Source organism: Callorhinus ursinus, unplaced genomic scaffold (genome assembly GCF_003265705.2).
Source record: "Callorhinus ursinus isolate GAN/ISIS: 27379988/994484 unplaced genomic scaffold, GSC_fseal_2.0 scaffold32, whole genome shotgun sequence".
Classification (NCBI taxonomy): Eukaryota; Metazoa; Chordata; class Mammalia; order Carnivora; family Otariidae; genus Callorhinus; species Callorhinus ursinus.
Window position 1 is genome coordinate 8,508,480 of NW_027397094.1, and position 16,000 is coordinate 8,524,479.

Sequence of the window (16,000 nt, forward strand, 5' to 3'; positions counted from 1 at the left end):
TAGTTGCTTATCTTCTTCGCTGCTGAGATGCTATTATTTTATCTATTGTTTACTTTGAAACTGTATTATTTTTATTTTATTGCTAGCGTTTCCTAGTATCTAATTCGTTTTGCTTTCTAGTATATACGTAAGGTACCCTACTTATATTCATAACGCACATTGATTTACATTTTTGCCTCCTTTGGTCGCTTGGCGTTCAAAAAGGCACACTGGTTGTGAGACTATTTCTTTGAGGTACTGAAAAAATTCAGGGCTGCCTACAGAAGCGACAACCCCATGCCACAATCTGAATTGGTAAAGAAACAACGTTTCCGAAATTCTCGGAAGTCCTGGGCGAGCAGGCTTATGGGATCTGAAGTCCGGAAGTTTGTGAGCCCGCCGCACGTGGTCAAGGGAGCTGGTCTTCTGCGGCTCCTCCTGCGCATGCGCAGTACCTCGCAGGCGCTCCTAGGTCTTCCGGCCTACTGTGGGAGACGGTCCGGAACGTTCAGGACTCTGGAGGTCTGCATGCCGCTTTGGGAGTTTGGCGCGGCCCGAGTGGGAGGGTGGGCGAGACCAGAGGGTTGGGAAGATACGAGAGGGTCCCTGCGGGGGTCCAGGAAGCGGGCGGGGGCGGCGATGCCTGGCAGTAGGGAAGAGGCTCGCGGACCCCGGCGGGACCCTCGGCTAGTCTACCCGAGAGATTGGGTACGAGGAGGCGTCGGCCGGGTGGAGGGACCACGGGACCGGAGAATCTCTATTGGGAGGAATCGGCTTGGGAGGCAGGGAGGCGGGGACTCGGCCCCCGGGGGAGGATGCGGACTCCGCGTGGATCCCGCGCCGGGGTTTGTGCGGCCGCGGGAGGAGCGCGCGTTGCGCATGCGCGGTGGGTGCGCTCGGTCGTAGAGCGGCCGGAGTTGAGCGGGTGCTTTGATTTCTGTGGGGCTGAACAGTGTATAAAAGTATCCTCTGGGAACGTTAACCTACGTGAGGCTTTACGTCTGTAAAACTGACGATATTAATAACACCTGCCTCATGGGGTTGTTTAGAGGATTAAATTCTGTAGCTCAGTGCCTAGCAGTAAATATTAGCCGCTGTTGTTAGACTATTTCTTATCACTGGTTACTTTATGCTCACAACCTCTCACTTAGGTCGGTATAGCTCTCTCTGCTGTAACAAATTAGAAAACCGAGATGGAGAGGAATGTTATACCCTGTGTCACAACACTAGCAGATAAACTAGAAGGCAATTTTATTTTATTATATTTTTCAATTTTATTTTTTAAAGATTTTATTTATTTGAGAGATGAGGGAGGGCGCATGAACGGGGTGAGGGGCAGAGGGAGAGGGAGAATCAGACTCCCCGCTGAGTAGGGAGCCCTACCTAAGGACTCGATTCCAGCACCGCAAGATCATGACCTGAACTGAAGGCAGCCCGTAACCGACTGAGCCAGCCAGGCGCCCCATCAGAAGACAGTTTTGTTTATCTTTTTAATTTTTATTTTTTAAATTTTATTTATTTATTGGACAGAGAGATAGAGCCAGAGAGCACAAGCGGAGGGAATGGCAGGGGGAGAGGGAGAAGCAGGCTCTGCACCGAGCAGGGAGCCTGATGCAGCTTTGGATTCCAGGCCCCTGAGATCATGACCTGAGCCTAAGGCAGATGCTTAACCATCTGAGCCACCCAGGCGCCCCAAGGCAATTTTAGTTGTTTCTCCAAATGTCATGTTCTTTGCAGCTTGGTGTCTTGGGCACAGTACTTAGCGGAAATAATTCGGCATGTGAATTATCATGTGAATGATCGGCATTTGAACGATTGAATCTTAACCATGTAGTATTTTTTTTTCTGGGATTTCTAGATGTCTTTAGAGCCTTTGATAGAGACAGTATAATTGTATCTGAGTTAGGTTTGTAACAGTTCTCAGCAGCCTTGGTTTGAGTTTATGGAAGGTCTGACCTGAGAGTCTATGGAATATTGAACTGTGGGCCTGGGTGACAATTCCAGTAAAAATGAATTTGCCCCTCAGGCACATTTTTCATCTACGTTAGAAAAGCAAAGTAAGAAGGAGGAGTCTCTAAATACATAATGTTAGGTGGAGAGAACCATCCCACTATTTGAGGGTTTGTTTTTTTTTTTTCTTTCTTTCTTTTTAAAGTAGGCTCAGTGCGGGGCTTCAGCTCGTGACCCTGAGATCAAGACCTGAGTTGAGATTGAGTTGGTCGCTTAACCGACCGAACCCCCCAGGCACCTCTTGAGTGAATTTTGAGCAGAGGCAGTGTATTTCCCAGAGAGGAGCAGATCCTAGGTTTTCACAGCCTGTTCAGAACGAATGAGATTTGAAAATGTTGCCACATTCAGAAGCTCCGAGGCTGCCTAATGGAGGGAAGCCGGGACCAGGGCAGCTGGGCGGGAGGGAGTGAAGGACGGGTAGGTGACGTGGAAAATAGAACTTCACTGGAGGCATTCCAGGGATTGTGGGAAAGGGCCTTAAAAGTAGATGTGAGGCAGTTTTGTCTCAACAATCCCAGTTCAGCCCCCACTCTTTATTTTTCGCTTTTCCCAGATTCTGAGCTCTTCTCACACAGTGAATCTGGCATTTTAAAAGATGTGCTGATGAGTTCTTTATAGGACAGCAATACAAGAAGAGTTGTTTATTTTTCTTCTTGAAAGTTGAGGAGAAATTGGTGCTGAGAGTGTAAGTGAATTTCTCTGGCTTTGTGTTGGGGCAGAACCCAGAGGAAGTGTTGAGTCTCCCACCCCAGTCCATGCTGACCACATCATCACTGGTAAAACACATTCCTTAAAAGACAGCCATTTGAGAATCTGCACATGCTTTAAAAAAAAACAATTAAAAAGGGGCGCCTGGGTGGCTCTGTCATTAAGCATCTGCCTTCGGCTCAGGTCATGATCCCAGGGTCCTGGGATCGAGCCCCACATTGGGCTCCCTGTTCGGCGGGGAGCCTGCTTCTCCCTCTCCCACTCCCCCTGCATGTGTTTCCTCTCACCGGCTCTCTCTCTCTCTGTCAAATAAATAAATAAATAATCTTTAAAATAAAATGAGAAAAAACAATTAAAAAGTACCGTTACCTGAAAGTGCCTCCATCCTTTTTTTGGTAGCTTTGGTTGTGTTCTCTAACTTGAGAAGTAAACAAGGAAATGTACATGTAACAACTTTTGTTGTACAACCTCTGCTGAAGGTTTAGTGTTCCTTCATTTAACGTATTGTAATTTGCTTAACCAATTTTCTCATTTTTAAAATTACTTCGAAACAGAACAGAGGGGTACAGACTTTGTTTAAAAATGTCCTAGACAACAGTTCCATACACCCAGTGAAAAATTGCACACCCTAGCTCTGCATGGCCAAATCATAGTCATACGTGGTCATGTGGGTGCTTTATCATGTGTTATTTCCTGCCCCTTCTGCAAGGCGAAAAGGGGCAGGAGGCAGAGAGGCATTTCACCCAGGTGATGTTTGCAGCTTTTTAAGAAGGCAAGTCCAGGAACTGCAAGACAGTCTGTACCTCTAATGACTTCATTCCTCTTTTTCTATCCCAGCTCTGCCTTCAGAAATTTCTACAGTTTTCCAAGAGAGACCAGCAAAATATGAACAAATCCTATGTGAGTTGTTGAAGTCATTTTCTGCTTTGTTTTACAATGGATCTTATGAGGATAATGATTCATATTTGAAGTAGGAAAGTAGAAATAGATAAAATGAACCTGATGGGAACAGCATGACACAGTGGTTCTCAAATTTTAGTGTGTATCAGATCAAAACTGGGAAGTGTTTTAAACCATAGGATGGGGCCTGAGAATTTTCATTTTGAACAAGGTTGCAGGTGATACTGAGGTCTATAGACTAGTAGCGTTGGATTAGCAGATCAATAGGGCAGAGTTGGCAAGGAGATAGACACACACATACACACACAGATCCTATGAAGTTAGATGGTTATCAGACTTAACTTGCAAATATTTCTGACCTTTTTTTAAATTTAAAAAAATTTTTTTTTATTTTTATTTTTTAAAGATTTTATTTCACAGAGAGAGACACAGCAAGAGAGGGAACACAAGCAGGGGGAGTGGGAGAAGGAGAAGCAGGCTTCCCGCTGAGCAGGGAGCCCGATGCGGGGCTCGATCCCAGGACCCTGGGATCATGACCTGAGCCGAAGGCAGATGCTTAACGACTGAGCCACCCAGGCGCCCCTATTTCTGACCTTTTAGCCACGACTCCCCTCGTGCCCCTGGGAGAAAAAAAAACACGTGCGTGGAGCATCCCGATTTCTTTTGGAACCTAAAGACTTTCTGGCATCAAGAGCTGAATAAAACTTTTGTTTCTGTTTATATAAATGATAACCTTCTTATGGCAAACCATGAACTAAAAGCCTATAATTATCCTTCAGTGGAAGCAAAAAACAGAGTACCAAGCAGAACCCAGTTAATGAGGCTTTTTAGGAGACTATTACTGAAGCCCATGTAGACCACTTTCCCATGGTCTTGGTTTGTTTTTGTTTTCCCTTGATAAAACCTAGAACTTCTATAGAATAAATTGACTGCGTGCCCTTAAAATAACTCCAAAATTCCCAGACCCTGACAACTACTAATCTACTTTGTCAGTATGGACTTGCTTCTTCTCGATCTTTTATATGCGTATAATCATACAGTATGTATTTTTTTGTGTGTGTCTTCCTTCACTTAGTATAATGTTTTTAAACTTCATCCGTATTGGAACATGTTACAGACTTCGTTGTTTTTCTTTTCCAGCTTTATTAAGGTATATTTGACAAAACTGTAAGATACGTAGTGAACATCGTGATGATTTTGGTATTTGTATACATTGTGAGAGGACTCCTCACATCTAATCTAACACATCCATCCCCTCACATATTTCTTTATTTCTTCGGTTTTGTTTTTTTTTTTTTTTTGGTGAGAACATTTAAGTTCTGCTCTCAGCAAATTTTATTTGTACAATACAGTGATATCAACTATAGTCACCATGTTATACATTAGATCCTCAGACCTTCATTTTACAGTTGAATGTTTGTACCTTTTTACCAAGGTTTCATTCCTTTTTTATTGCTGAAGAATATTCCGCTGTACGGATGGACCACATTCTGTGTTTCCACTTACTGGCTAACAGACATTTGGCTTGTTTCTGCTTTACCACTACTGTGAATAGTGCTGCTCTGAACATTCATGTGCAAGTTTTGCTGGAATACATGTCTTTGGTTCTTCTGGGTATTTACTGAGAAGTGAAAATGCTGGATCATGCCTTAGTTGTAGTTTTAACTTACTGAGGAACAGCCGAACCATTTTTCACAGTGCCTGCACAATTTTATATTTCCACCAACAATGTATGAGAGTTCGTTTCTCCTCATTATTGACAATGATTATCTTTTTATTATTGCCATCCTAGTGGGTGTGAAGTAGTATCTCATTGTGGTCTTGATTTGCTTTTCCCTAATTACTAATGAGTACCTTTTCATGTGCTTGTTGGATATTTGTATATCTGCTTTGCAGACATGTCCATTCAAATCCTTGGCCCATTTTTAAATTGGATTTATTGTAAGAGTATTTTGGGTACTAGATTTTTATCAGATACATGATTTTCAAATATTTCTTCCCATTCTGTGAGTTGTCTCTTTTCCTTCTCTTGAAAGTATAGCCTTTGATTCACAAAAGGTTTTAATTTGGTAAAGTCTGTTTAATCTCTTTTCCTTTGTTCTGTTTGCTTTTGATGTCATATCTAAGAATCCGCTGTCAGTCTAAGATCATGAAGATTCACTCCTGTTTTTTTCTAAGAGTGTTCGAGTTTCTAGCTCTTACATTTAGGTCTTTGATTTATTTTGAGTTAATTTTTGTATATGATATGAGGAAGGGGTCCATTTTCATTCATTGGCATATGGATATCCAATTCCAATACCTTCTGTTGAAGAGACCATTTTTTTCTCCCATTGAATCATCTTGGCACCCTTATTGAACATCATTTGACCATAGATATATGGGTTTATTTCTGGACTCTCAGTTCTGTTCATTTGCTCTGTATGTATAATATCATGCCACTTCCGTTTTGATACTGTAGCTTTGTAGAAAGTTTGAGGTCAGGACATGTGAGTTCTCCAGTTTGTTCTCCTGAACAAATTCTTTTTGACAAATTTGTCAAGATTGTTTTGGCTATTTTTTTTTAATGATTTTATTTATTTATTTGACAGAGACACAGCGAGAGGGAATACAAGCAGGGGGAGTGGGAGAGGGAGAAGGCTTCCCGCTGAGCAGGGAGCCCAGTGTGGGGCTTGATCCCAGGACCCTGGGATCATGACCTGAGCCGAAGGCAGACACTTAACGACTGAGCTACCCAGGTGCCCCTTGGCTGTTTTTTTTTTTTTTTTTTTAAGATTTATTTATTTGAGAGAGAGTGCACACAAGTGGGAGTGGCAGGGAGAAGAAGAGAGAATCTCAAGCAGATTTCTTGCTGAGCACAGAGGCCAACGTGGGGCTCGATCTCACGACCCTGAAATCATAACCTGAGCCAAAATTAAGGGCTGGATGCTTAACTGACTGAGCCACCCAGGTGCCCCTTTGTTTAAAATTTAATATTGCATTTAAGATCTATCCAAATTGGTTAATACTTGATTCCTTTTAATATTCTGTTATGACAGCATACATTTTAGTTGTCCATTTCTTCTTATGTCATTTCCGTTTATCATTATTACGTATATATCTTCAGTGACCATCTTTTACATTTTCTCTCCCTGTATAGGAGCAAGCATTCCAAGTATTCCGTAGTGTACACACATGATTAATATGTTGGGTCATAAAGACGAAGGACTTCCAGTGTCACTTGGTAGTGCCAAATTGGTCTAAGTGACCATATGACTCTCACCAGCTGTTCTATGATAGGACAGCTTTTCTTTGTCTCCTTGTTGACAGTTGATACTGTTATTTCAAAATTATGGCCAGTCTGATGGATGATGGAAACCTCATGGTTTTGATTTATATTTCTCTGATTATGGATAAGATTGGGCCTTTCACTTTTTTTCTGTGAAATGTTGATTTATGTATTTTGTATATTTTTACTTATTTTTCTGTTAATTTTGTTCTGTATTTCTTATTAATTTATAAATATCCCTTATGAGTTTTGTATAGTAATCTTTCTTCTATTCATTGTAAATGTCTTCTCCAGGGTTTGTCTTATTTTTTTCACTTCGTGGTATCATTGGTCATATGAAAGTTTTACATTTTGATGTCATCAGATTTGTGAATCTTTTTTCCATGGTTTTTGTTTTTATTTGGGCTTTTTCTTTTTGTTTTGTTTTTTGGTGTTTTTTTAGTTTTTGTTTTAGTTCTTTTATCCTTGGGTATATTCCCGTTGTGATACATAGTCATATTCCTGTGTCTTAACTCAGGAGGTATTTCCTCTCTGAGGTATAGCATCAAATTGAGACACAATATGATTCATTTGTTTCATTTGCTCTTTGTTTTTAGAGTTTTGTTTTCATTTTGATAATTATTTTCCGATAAGGATAAAAAATATTTAAATGTTTCTGAGGATGGACTGTGAATATAAAGCAAAGCATATGCACAGATCAGTCTGGTTCCATCTCTGTCCCCCATCTTACTCCTTCTCTTACCCAATGTGGGTGACCATTTTTTTTAAGTTTTTATTTTAATTCCAGTTAGTTAACATACAATTTTATATTAACTTTAGATGTGCAATATAGTGATTCTCATTTTGGTTTTTTTTTTAAGATTTGACAGAGAGAGACACAGCGAGAGAGGGAACACAAGCAGGGGGAGTGGGAGAGGGAGAAGCAGGCTTCCCGCTGAACAGGGAGCCCGATGCGGGGCTCGATCCCAGGACCCTGGGATCATGACCTGAGCCGAAGGCAGACACCTAACGACTGAGCCACCCAAGTGCCCTGTCATTTTGTTACTGTTAATATAAGCAGGCCTATATGTAGATCTTTGTGTGTCCCATATTGTACTTGATTTTCTCACTTAAACTTTGTTTTTTTTAAAGATTTTATTCATTTGAGACAGAGAGAGAGAACATGAGCAGGGGGAGAGGGAGAGGGAGAAGCAGACTCCCCGCTGAGCTGGGAGCCAGATATGGGGCTTGATCCCAGGACCTAGAGATCATGACCTGAGCCGAAGGCAGACACTTAACCATCTGAGGCACCCAGGTGCCCCTAACTTAAACTTTGTTTTGTCACTTAATATATTATGGAGTTCACGCTGTAGTGCTACATGGAGATATTCCTCAGTTCTTTTTCCAGTAGCTTAGCACTCCATGGTGTGAGTATACCATAACACATTCAACTAGTTCCTTAGTAATCAATATTTGGGTTGTTTTTAGTTTTTTTTGCAAATATAAATAGTGATATAGCCTTGTTCCTACACCTCTTTCTTTGGCCAGTGTGCCCTTGTGGTTGGTTCCCAGAATTGGGATTTCTGGGTTAAATGGTAAAATCATGTAATTTAGCTAACCATTGCCATATTTCACTTCATGTTAGTTAATCACTTTGCATTCTGAACAGGATATGAGGATGCTTTTATGCCTATAACAAATTAAGTATGTGTGCTGTTAAACTTGGATTTCTGCCAGTCCAATAGGAGTGAAATGGTTCAGTATAATTTTTATTTACATTTTGCTTTTTAAAGGGTAAGCTTGATTTTATAAGTTTAGTGCCATTTGTATTTCTCTTCCTGTGAGTTATTTCTTCACAGTTCTTGTCCATATTTAGAGGATTATTGGTTTTTTCCTTTTTAGGAACTCTTTCTATAGGGGTACCAACCCTTTCTTTGTCATGTAAGTTGCAAATACTTCTGGGTTGTCATTTTTCTTGTCACTTTTCTTTGGGTTTTATTTAATTCTGCAGAGGATTTGTTTGGTTTTTTGTTTTATAATTTTATGTGGTCAAATCTTGTCAGTACTTTATTTTATTGCATCTGGATTTTTAAAAAATTCTGATGCTCTACTGACTGAGCTTTGTGGGCTCTGCATCTGGATTTTTAGTTATGGTTAGGAAAGTTTTATTCTTTCTAAGTTATGGGGGAACTCACCCATGTTTTCTTCTAGTACTTACATAGCCGCCCCTTTTTTTTTTACATTTAAGCTTAACCGATCCATCTGCAGTTGTCCTGATGTATAGATGAGAATGGATCCTGTTTTGTCTTTCTTAACCTATTAAATTATCCTACCACTCTTAGTGAAAGATTCTTTTTCCTACTTTATGAAACTGTCATTATCATTTACTAAGTTTCAGATGCATTTTAGTCTGTTTCCATTGATACGTCTTTCTATTTATAAAGTGTCTCTACCAAGTTATTTTATTTATAGCAGTTTTATGTTTATGTCTGGTACTGTCTGGTAGATTAGCTCTCCTCATTGCTCTTTTTTTCAGGTTTTTCTTGGCTGACCTTGCTTTCCTTCCAGTTCAAATATATAGTCAACTTGCCTTATTTCAGGTTAGAAGCTTGGTGGTATTTTTTGAGACTGCATTAAATTGCTCTATTAATTTATGAATCAAAATCTTGATGCTAACATTTCCTATGTGAGAACATGAGCTAGCTTTCAGTTTCTTTAAATGTAGTTTTTGTTGTTGTTGTTGTTTTTAAAGATTTTACTTACTTATTTGACAGAGAGAGACATAGCAAGAGCAGGAACACAAGCAGGGGGAGTAGGAGAGGGAGAAGCAGGCTTCCCGCGGAGCAGGGAGCCCGATGTGGGACTCGATCGCAGGACCCTGGGATCATGGCCTGAGCACTTTCATAGTTTTCTTTATGTAGGTTTTGTTCATTTTTTGTTATAACTTCATGCCTAAATATTTTTACTTCAGCTTTTGTATTTTACAATGTTAAAGAAATACATGCATTTTCCTCACATATTTTCTTTATTTGTGATCTACCCCTATCTGCGCCCAAAGTGTCCTTTAAACTTTATTGGGTTTAGGATCCAATTAAAGATCATGCCCTTGTATTCTTTCATATTATGGACTTTTTTTTTTTAAGTCCTGGTCACATGTCTTGTTAAATAGTTTTCTTGTACTTAACTGTGCTTTAGAATCATCTGAAACTCTTTGAATATTCCTGTACTGAGACTACACTCCATACCAGTTAGGTCAGAAACTCTGGGGGTAACACCTGGCAGTGTGCAGCCATGTTGAGAATCATGATTGTAGAATGCCCCCATGTCTGTGTTGACTGATCTGTTTTTCCTCATGATTAGATTCAGAATATACATTTTTATTAGGCTCATTTATTGTATACTTATTTATTTGTTTATTTTTAATTTATTTATTTGAGAGAGAGTGCGATCAGGGTGAGAGGGAGAGGTAGAAGCAGACTCCCTGTTGAGCAGGGAGCCTGATGCGGGGCTTGATCCCGAGACTCCGGGATCATGACCCGAGCAGAAGGCAGATGCTTAACTGACTGAGCCACGCAGGTGCCCCTGTTGTATGCTTTTTATATGGTCTGACTGTAGCATTATCGGTAATACCACCAGATACCTCCACTTGAAGAGTAGATTTTCTTTTCTCTTTTCGTAAACTAATAATCTGTCAGGTGAAACTTGGAGACTGTGAACGTTCTTATTCCCAGTGACCTTTCATCCAGTGGTTGACTGTTTAGGTTGAGCACCTTTTACCGTGTTTATTGGCCATGGATCTTTTCTCTTTGAAGTCATTGTTAGGTCCTTTTCGCATTTTTCCATTAGATTGTGTTGTTCATATTGATTTTAGAAGTATTTTATATATTCTGGATATAATCTCCTTATCATTTCAGTATGTTGCCAAAATTTCCTGCTGATTTACTTTATTTATTTTATTTTATTTTTAAGATTTTATTTACTTATTTGACAGAGAGCGAGAGAGCACAAGCAGGGGGAGTAGCAGACAAAGGGAGAGGGAGAAGCAGGCTCCCCAAGGAGCAGGGAGCCTGATGCGGGGCTTGATCCCAGGACCCTGGGATCATGACCTGAGCCGAAGGCAGACGCTTAACTAACTGAGCCACCCAGGCGCCCCTGATTTGCTTTTTTTTAATTAATGGTTTCCTTTTGATTAGTAGAAGTTCTTAATTTTAATGTAATGCAATTTATTTCATTCTTTTCCTTTATGGTTAGTACTTTTGGTGTCTTGCTTAAAATTTTTTTGCTTGTCTACAGATTATGAGGATAGTTTTTTGTGTTATTTTCTGGAAGTTTTACTGATCACATTTTAACCTATAATCCATCTGGACTTGATTTTCACATATGTGAGATTGAAATCAAAATTGTTTTTTTTAATGTCCTTTTCTCACTGCCCTAATATAACACTTTTTTTTATAAACCAGGTGTCCATGCATGTCCAGTTCCTAGACTATAAATTTAGTTCCATTGATCTTTCAGTTTATTCTTTTACTGATAGCACGCTCTGTTAAATTACTCTAACTTCAGAATAAATCTTTATATACACTAGTACATCAATTTTCTACTTCATAATAAGTTCCCTCCAATTTTACAGGTAAGAATCACATAAATTTATTATCTCACAGTTTTTGTGGATCAGGTGTCTAGGACTAGGTTAGCTAGGTTCTCTTAGGCATTAAAGCTGCAGTCAAGGTGTTGCCTGGCTCTCCTTATCTAGGGCTTGGTTGGGTTCCCATTTATACATATGTGGCAGAAATTATTTCTGCACAGCTGTAGAACTCACAGTAGCTTGCTGCTTCTTTGAGGTCAGTAGAAGATTCTCTGATATTTTACGTTCTTTAAAAGACTCACATGATTAGGTCAGGCCCACCCAAGTCAGTCTCCTTTTTAGACCGAAGTCAGCTGATTAAGGGATATTAATTATACTTGCAAAATCTATTTTGCCATAAAATGTAACATAATCACAGGGACTTAAGTCTCTTCCACTTCAGAGGAGTTTATATCAAGGTTGGATCCATTGGAGTTAATCTGAGATTCTGCCTACCATAATTAGTGTGAGTTTATTCATTCTGTTCTCCAAGATGGCTTTGGTTATTCTTGGCCATTTAAGTTTCTATGTAAGTTTGAGAATCAACTTACCATTTTCCACAAAAATATCTGCTAAGATTTTAATTCTGATTGTCTTGAATTTATAGGCCGATTTGTGGAGAAATGAAATTTTTTGTAATATTGTCCAAACCATGAATATAGTACATTTCTTTATTTATTTAGGTATTCTTTGTTTTTTTTCTCAATAATACTTTATACATTTCTGGATAATAGTCTATTCTTTTTCCTATTAACAAATTTTTACTATATGGCATGAGTATTGATTAGCTGTTTGGTTTGATAACCTGAGAATGGTATGTCTCTGTGTCTGCTTGCAATATTTTCCACAGTGGTCATCTCATAAGTGGGTAGTATAAAACCTAGGAACTGTACAAGACAGTCTGTTCAGTTATGGGAAGAAAATATTCAGGTGTCTCCCTAGGTTTATTTTAATCCATAAAAAGAAGAGTGAAGAAACCTAACATACAGTGAAATGGATATAGATAGTAATATTGTACTATAATATATAATGTGATAAATATAGCTACATTGGCAATCATTATATAAGCATATCAGAGTTACACAATGTTACATGCCAAGTTTATTCAGTTGAAAAAAATAAAAGTGACTTAGGAAAAATAATAATAACAAAGCAATTTAATATATAGATTGACATTATAAGTTTACTATTTATAAAAAAAGGTTTCCTAGATGGAACAGTAACCAACCATTTTGGATACCCCTATCCTACAGGAGTTATGTCCAGAATTACTCAATAACATATTCCCTAAAGACTACTATAGTTCTTTATGTGAACATAGTCCCAACAGTACTTTCCTCTGTGTTCACTTACTCCTTTAACTACATATTTTTTTTAAAAGATTTTATGTATTTGACACAGAGAGCACACACAGACAGCAGGAGCGGGAGAGGGAGAAGCAGACTCCCTGCTGAGCAGGGAGCCTGATGTGGGGCTCGATCCCAGGACTCTGAGATCATGACCTGAGCCGAAGGCAGACACTTAACTGCCTGAGCCACCCAGGCACCCCTTAACTACATATTTTATTTTATTTTATTTTTTTAAAGATTTTATTTATTTATTTGACAGAGAGAGAGAGAGACAGCGAGAGAGGGAACACAAGCAGGGGCAGTGGGAGAGGGAGAAGCTGGCTTCCTGTGGAGCAGGGAGCCCGATGCGGGGCTTGATCCAGGACCCTGGGATCATGACCTGAGTCGAAGGCAGACGCTTAACGACTGAGCCACCCAGGCGCCCCTTAACTACATATTTTAGATGTGTACGTGGTTATGCTGTTGCCCCAGGTTCATGAATGATACTCTGTTATCAGTGAAACCCACCCTAATAGCAGGAATAGAACTTTTCTCCCCTCTGTAACCTCACTCTACTTTGCACATGTTTTTACTGTAGTAGAATGGTATGCTACATGGTAGTTGGATGCTTAATGTTTCTGTTTGTCAGATTATATGCTCCTTGAGAACAGTGACCTGGTTTTATTGGTTTTCAGATTCTCAAGGTTGGAGAGTTCTTTATGGCATGTAGGCACATGATGGGACATCAGTAACTTATCACAGTGGTGAGGAATGTCTATCATGCTTTCTCCTCCAACCAAGTACAAAAGTAGATGTGCCAGAACACATTTTCTAATTGTGAACAGTAAACTCCATAACAATTCTCCGACAGCTTTTCCATGTCTTCCAATTGTGATTACTTACATTTGAACACAAATGTGCTGTTTCAGGGATCCTTCTCATTTGAGGATGTGACTGTGGGCTTTACCCAGGAGGAGTGGCAGCATCTGGGCCCTGCTCAGAGGATCCTGTACAGGGATGTGATGCTGGAGAACTACAGCCACCTTGTCTCAGTGGGTAGGGATTGTTTTCCATGTAGACTCCTAGTGTGCACTTCCTTTCTTGGTTTGACACCTGTAGAAGCTTTGTTGAGTTTAATGATACTTAGGCTTGAGATTCAAGTATTAAGCAGAAGGATTATTGAAACACCAATAAAGAATGTTTTCTTCTTCAATGAAACGTTGTAATTGGCCCCTGAAGATTCATTTTCTGTCTTCTTCAAGGGCCCTGAATCCTATGAGCCTAGCCCAATTCCCATGTCTTTTCCCAATTACAGGGTGTTGCATCCCTAAACCAGAAGTGATCTTGAAGTTGGAGCAAGGAGAGCAGCCATGGATACTAGAGGAAGAGTCCCCAAGCCAGAGCTACCCAGGTGAGTTAGTACGTATTAAGCAGATGGACACCAGGTGACATGGTATGAGTTGTTTTTAATCTCAAGTGTTTGTTTATATGTTCATTTTCACATTAAACAAATACTGAGGACCTGCTGTGCCTCACTCAGGTTTTAGGTGCTGAAACACATCAGCGAACTAAATTTGTTCCTGACCTCGTGGAGCTTACGTTCCGATAGGGAAAGATAAGAAATAAACAAGAGCACATACGTACACATACTGTACACATAATATGTCAATAAAATAGCAAGGAAGTTATAGATTGAAAATAGTGAAATGTAATACTTGAGAAAAGGAAGTTCAGGAAGGCATTTTGAGGATATCAACTTGAATGAAATGAGGGTGAACATCATGGGGAGTCTTGATGGCAGAGGTGACACTAAATGTCAGTCCACCAAGTCAGGAATGTACTTTGTGTTTTTGAGGATACATAAGTATCAGTGTGGATTCGGGGAGAGGAGTGAGCAGAAAGTGGTAAGAGTTGGCATTGTAGAGGTAATGGAGCTCAAATTACGTAGGGCCATTTGGGGTATGATAAAGACTTTGATTTTATTCTGAGTGAAGTGAGAAGCCATTTGTATAATTTTATCTAATATAAGTGACATGCTTATTTATCTTTTAAATTTTCTCTCTGGCTGCTGGGCAAAGAAAATACTATTGGGGCAGAGGAATGAAAGTTAGACCATCAGGATGGTATTTCAGTCTATGAAAAGGTGATAATTGCTTACCCTTGGTTGGAAGTGGTGAAGAAGATTAAAAGTGATTGGCTTCTGGATCTGTTTTGAAGATAGGACCTCTAAGATCTGCTTTGAGTTGGATAAGGAATGTGAGAGAAAGAAAGCAGTCAAGAACAACTCCAAGGATTTCATCCAGAGCAGTCAGATGAATGGGGACCAGTTCCCAAGATGCGGGATACTGGAAAGAAACGGTTTTAGAGCGGTCATTAGGAGTTTAGATTGCACATACCAAATTTCAGGTGATTATAAAATACACAGGTTTACAGGGGAATAAGTAAGTATTTGGCTGTATGAGCAGAGGTAATTTAGGGAAGACCCCAGGTTGGAGATATTTATTTGGAAATTATCAACTTATTGTAGTATTTAACGTTTTTAAATTTAGTATTTGAGGCTAAGGGATCAGGTAACCACCTCTCCTTAAAGTTAAGAGTGAACAGATTTGAGAGGTCTGAAGGTTCAGAAGTCATGAAAATGAGAAGACTCAGCAAAGAGAGAAGAAGCAGTTTGGGGTTAAGGTGGAAACAGAAAATGTGGTGTCCTGTAGCCAAGTTAAGACAGTTTGCAAAGACAAAATGAACTTCTTGAGAAGAATATATAAAGTCAGCATTTTCTTTCTCTGCCCACAAATCATCCAGAAGCATTAAGGAAAGTGAGCAAGACAAGCTTCATTATATGACACCAGTGGATATCTGAAATCCCAAATAAGTACAAGTGTAAATGCAGCAAAGCTGATGAAAGGATCAAAGAGTGTATATATCAGCAGGTGGGTAGAAAACAAAAGCATTTCTGATGCTCACCGGGACTGGCAGCGCACTTTTCATGAACAGAGTACGTCCTCTGAGGCATGAAACCTAAAACTTTGATGAACAACAGTGCCGTGAACTAGATGCCTGAGTTCCCTTCGTGACAGTTTGGTTCTGCAAAGCAGACGTAGTAAAGTGTAGAAGCACAAACTGTATTTTTCAGTTTCTGAACTATTTTCTCTGTTTCTGTGACGGTGTAAGAGAGACTGTACATGAGGGAAAACCACTTAACAGACA

At 39.7% G+C, this 16,000-nt stretch overlaps 1 protein-coding gene across 1 annotated transcript in view; it reads left to right on the forward strand.

The window, feature by feature from the left end:
- Window positions 1-528: 528 nt before the first annotated feature.
- Window positions 529-16,000, forward strand: part of LOC112807784 (uncharacterized) — a 30,107-nt gene continuing 14,635 nt past the window's right edge. Inside the window, exons 1-4 of the mRNA XM_073878981.1 lie at window positions 529-687; window positions 3,535-3,597; window positions 13,723-13,849; window positions 14,109-14,204. Coding sequence (XP_073735082.1) covers window positions 619-687; window positions 3,535-3,597; window positions 13,723-13,849; window positions 14,109-14,204 — 355 coding nt within the window. The 5' untranslated portion in view covers window positions 529-618. The remainder of the gene's footprint in view (window positions 688-3,534; window positions 3,598-13,722; window positions 13,850-14,108; window positions 14,205-16,000) is intronic.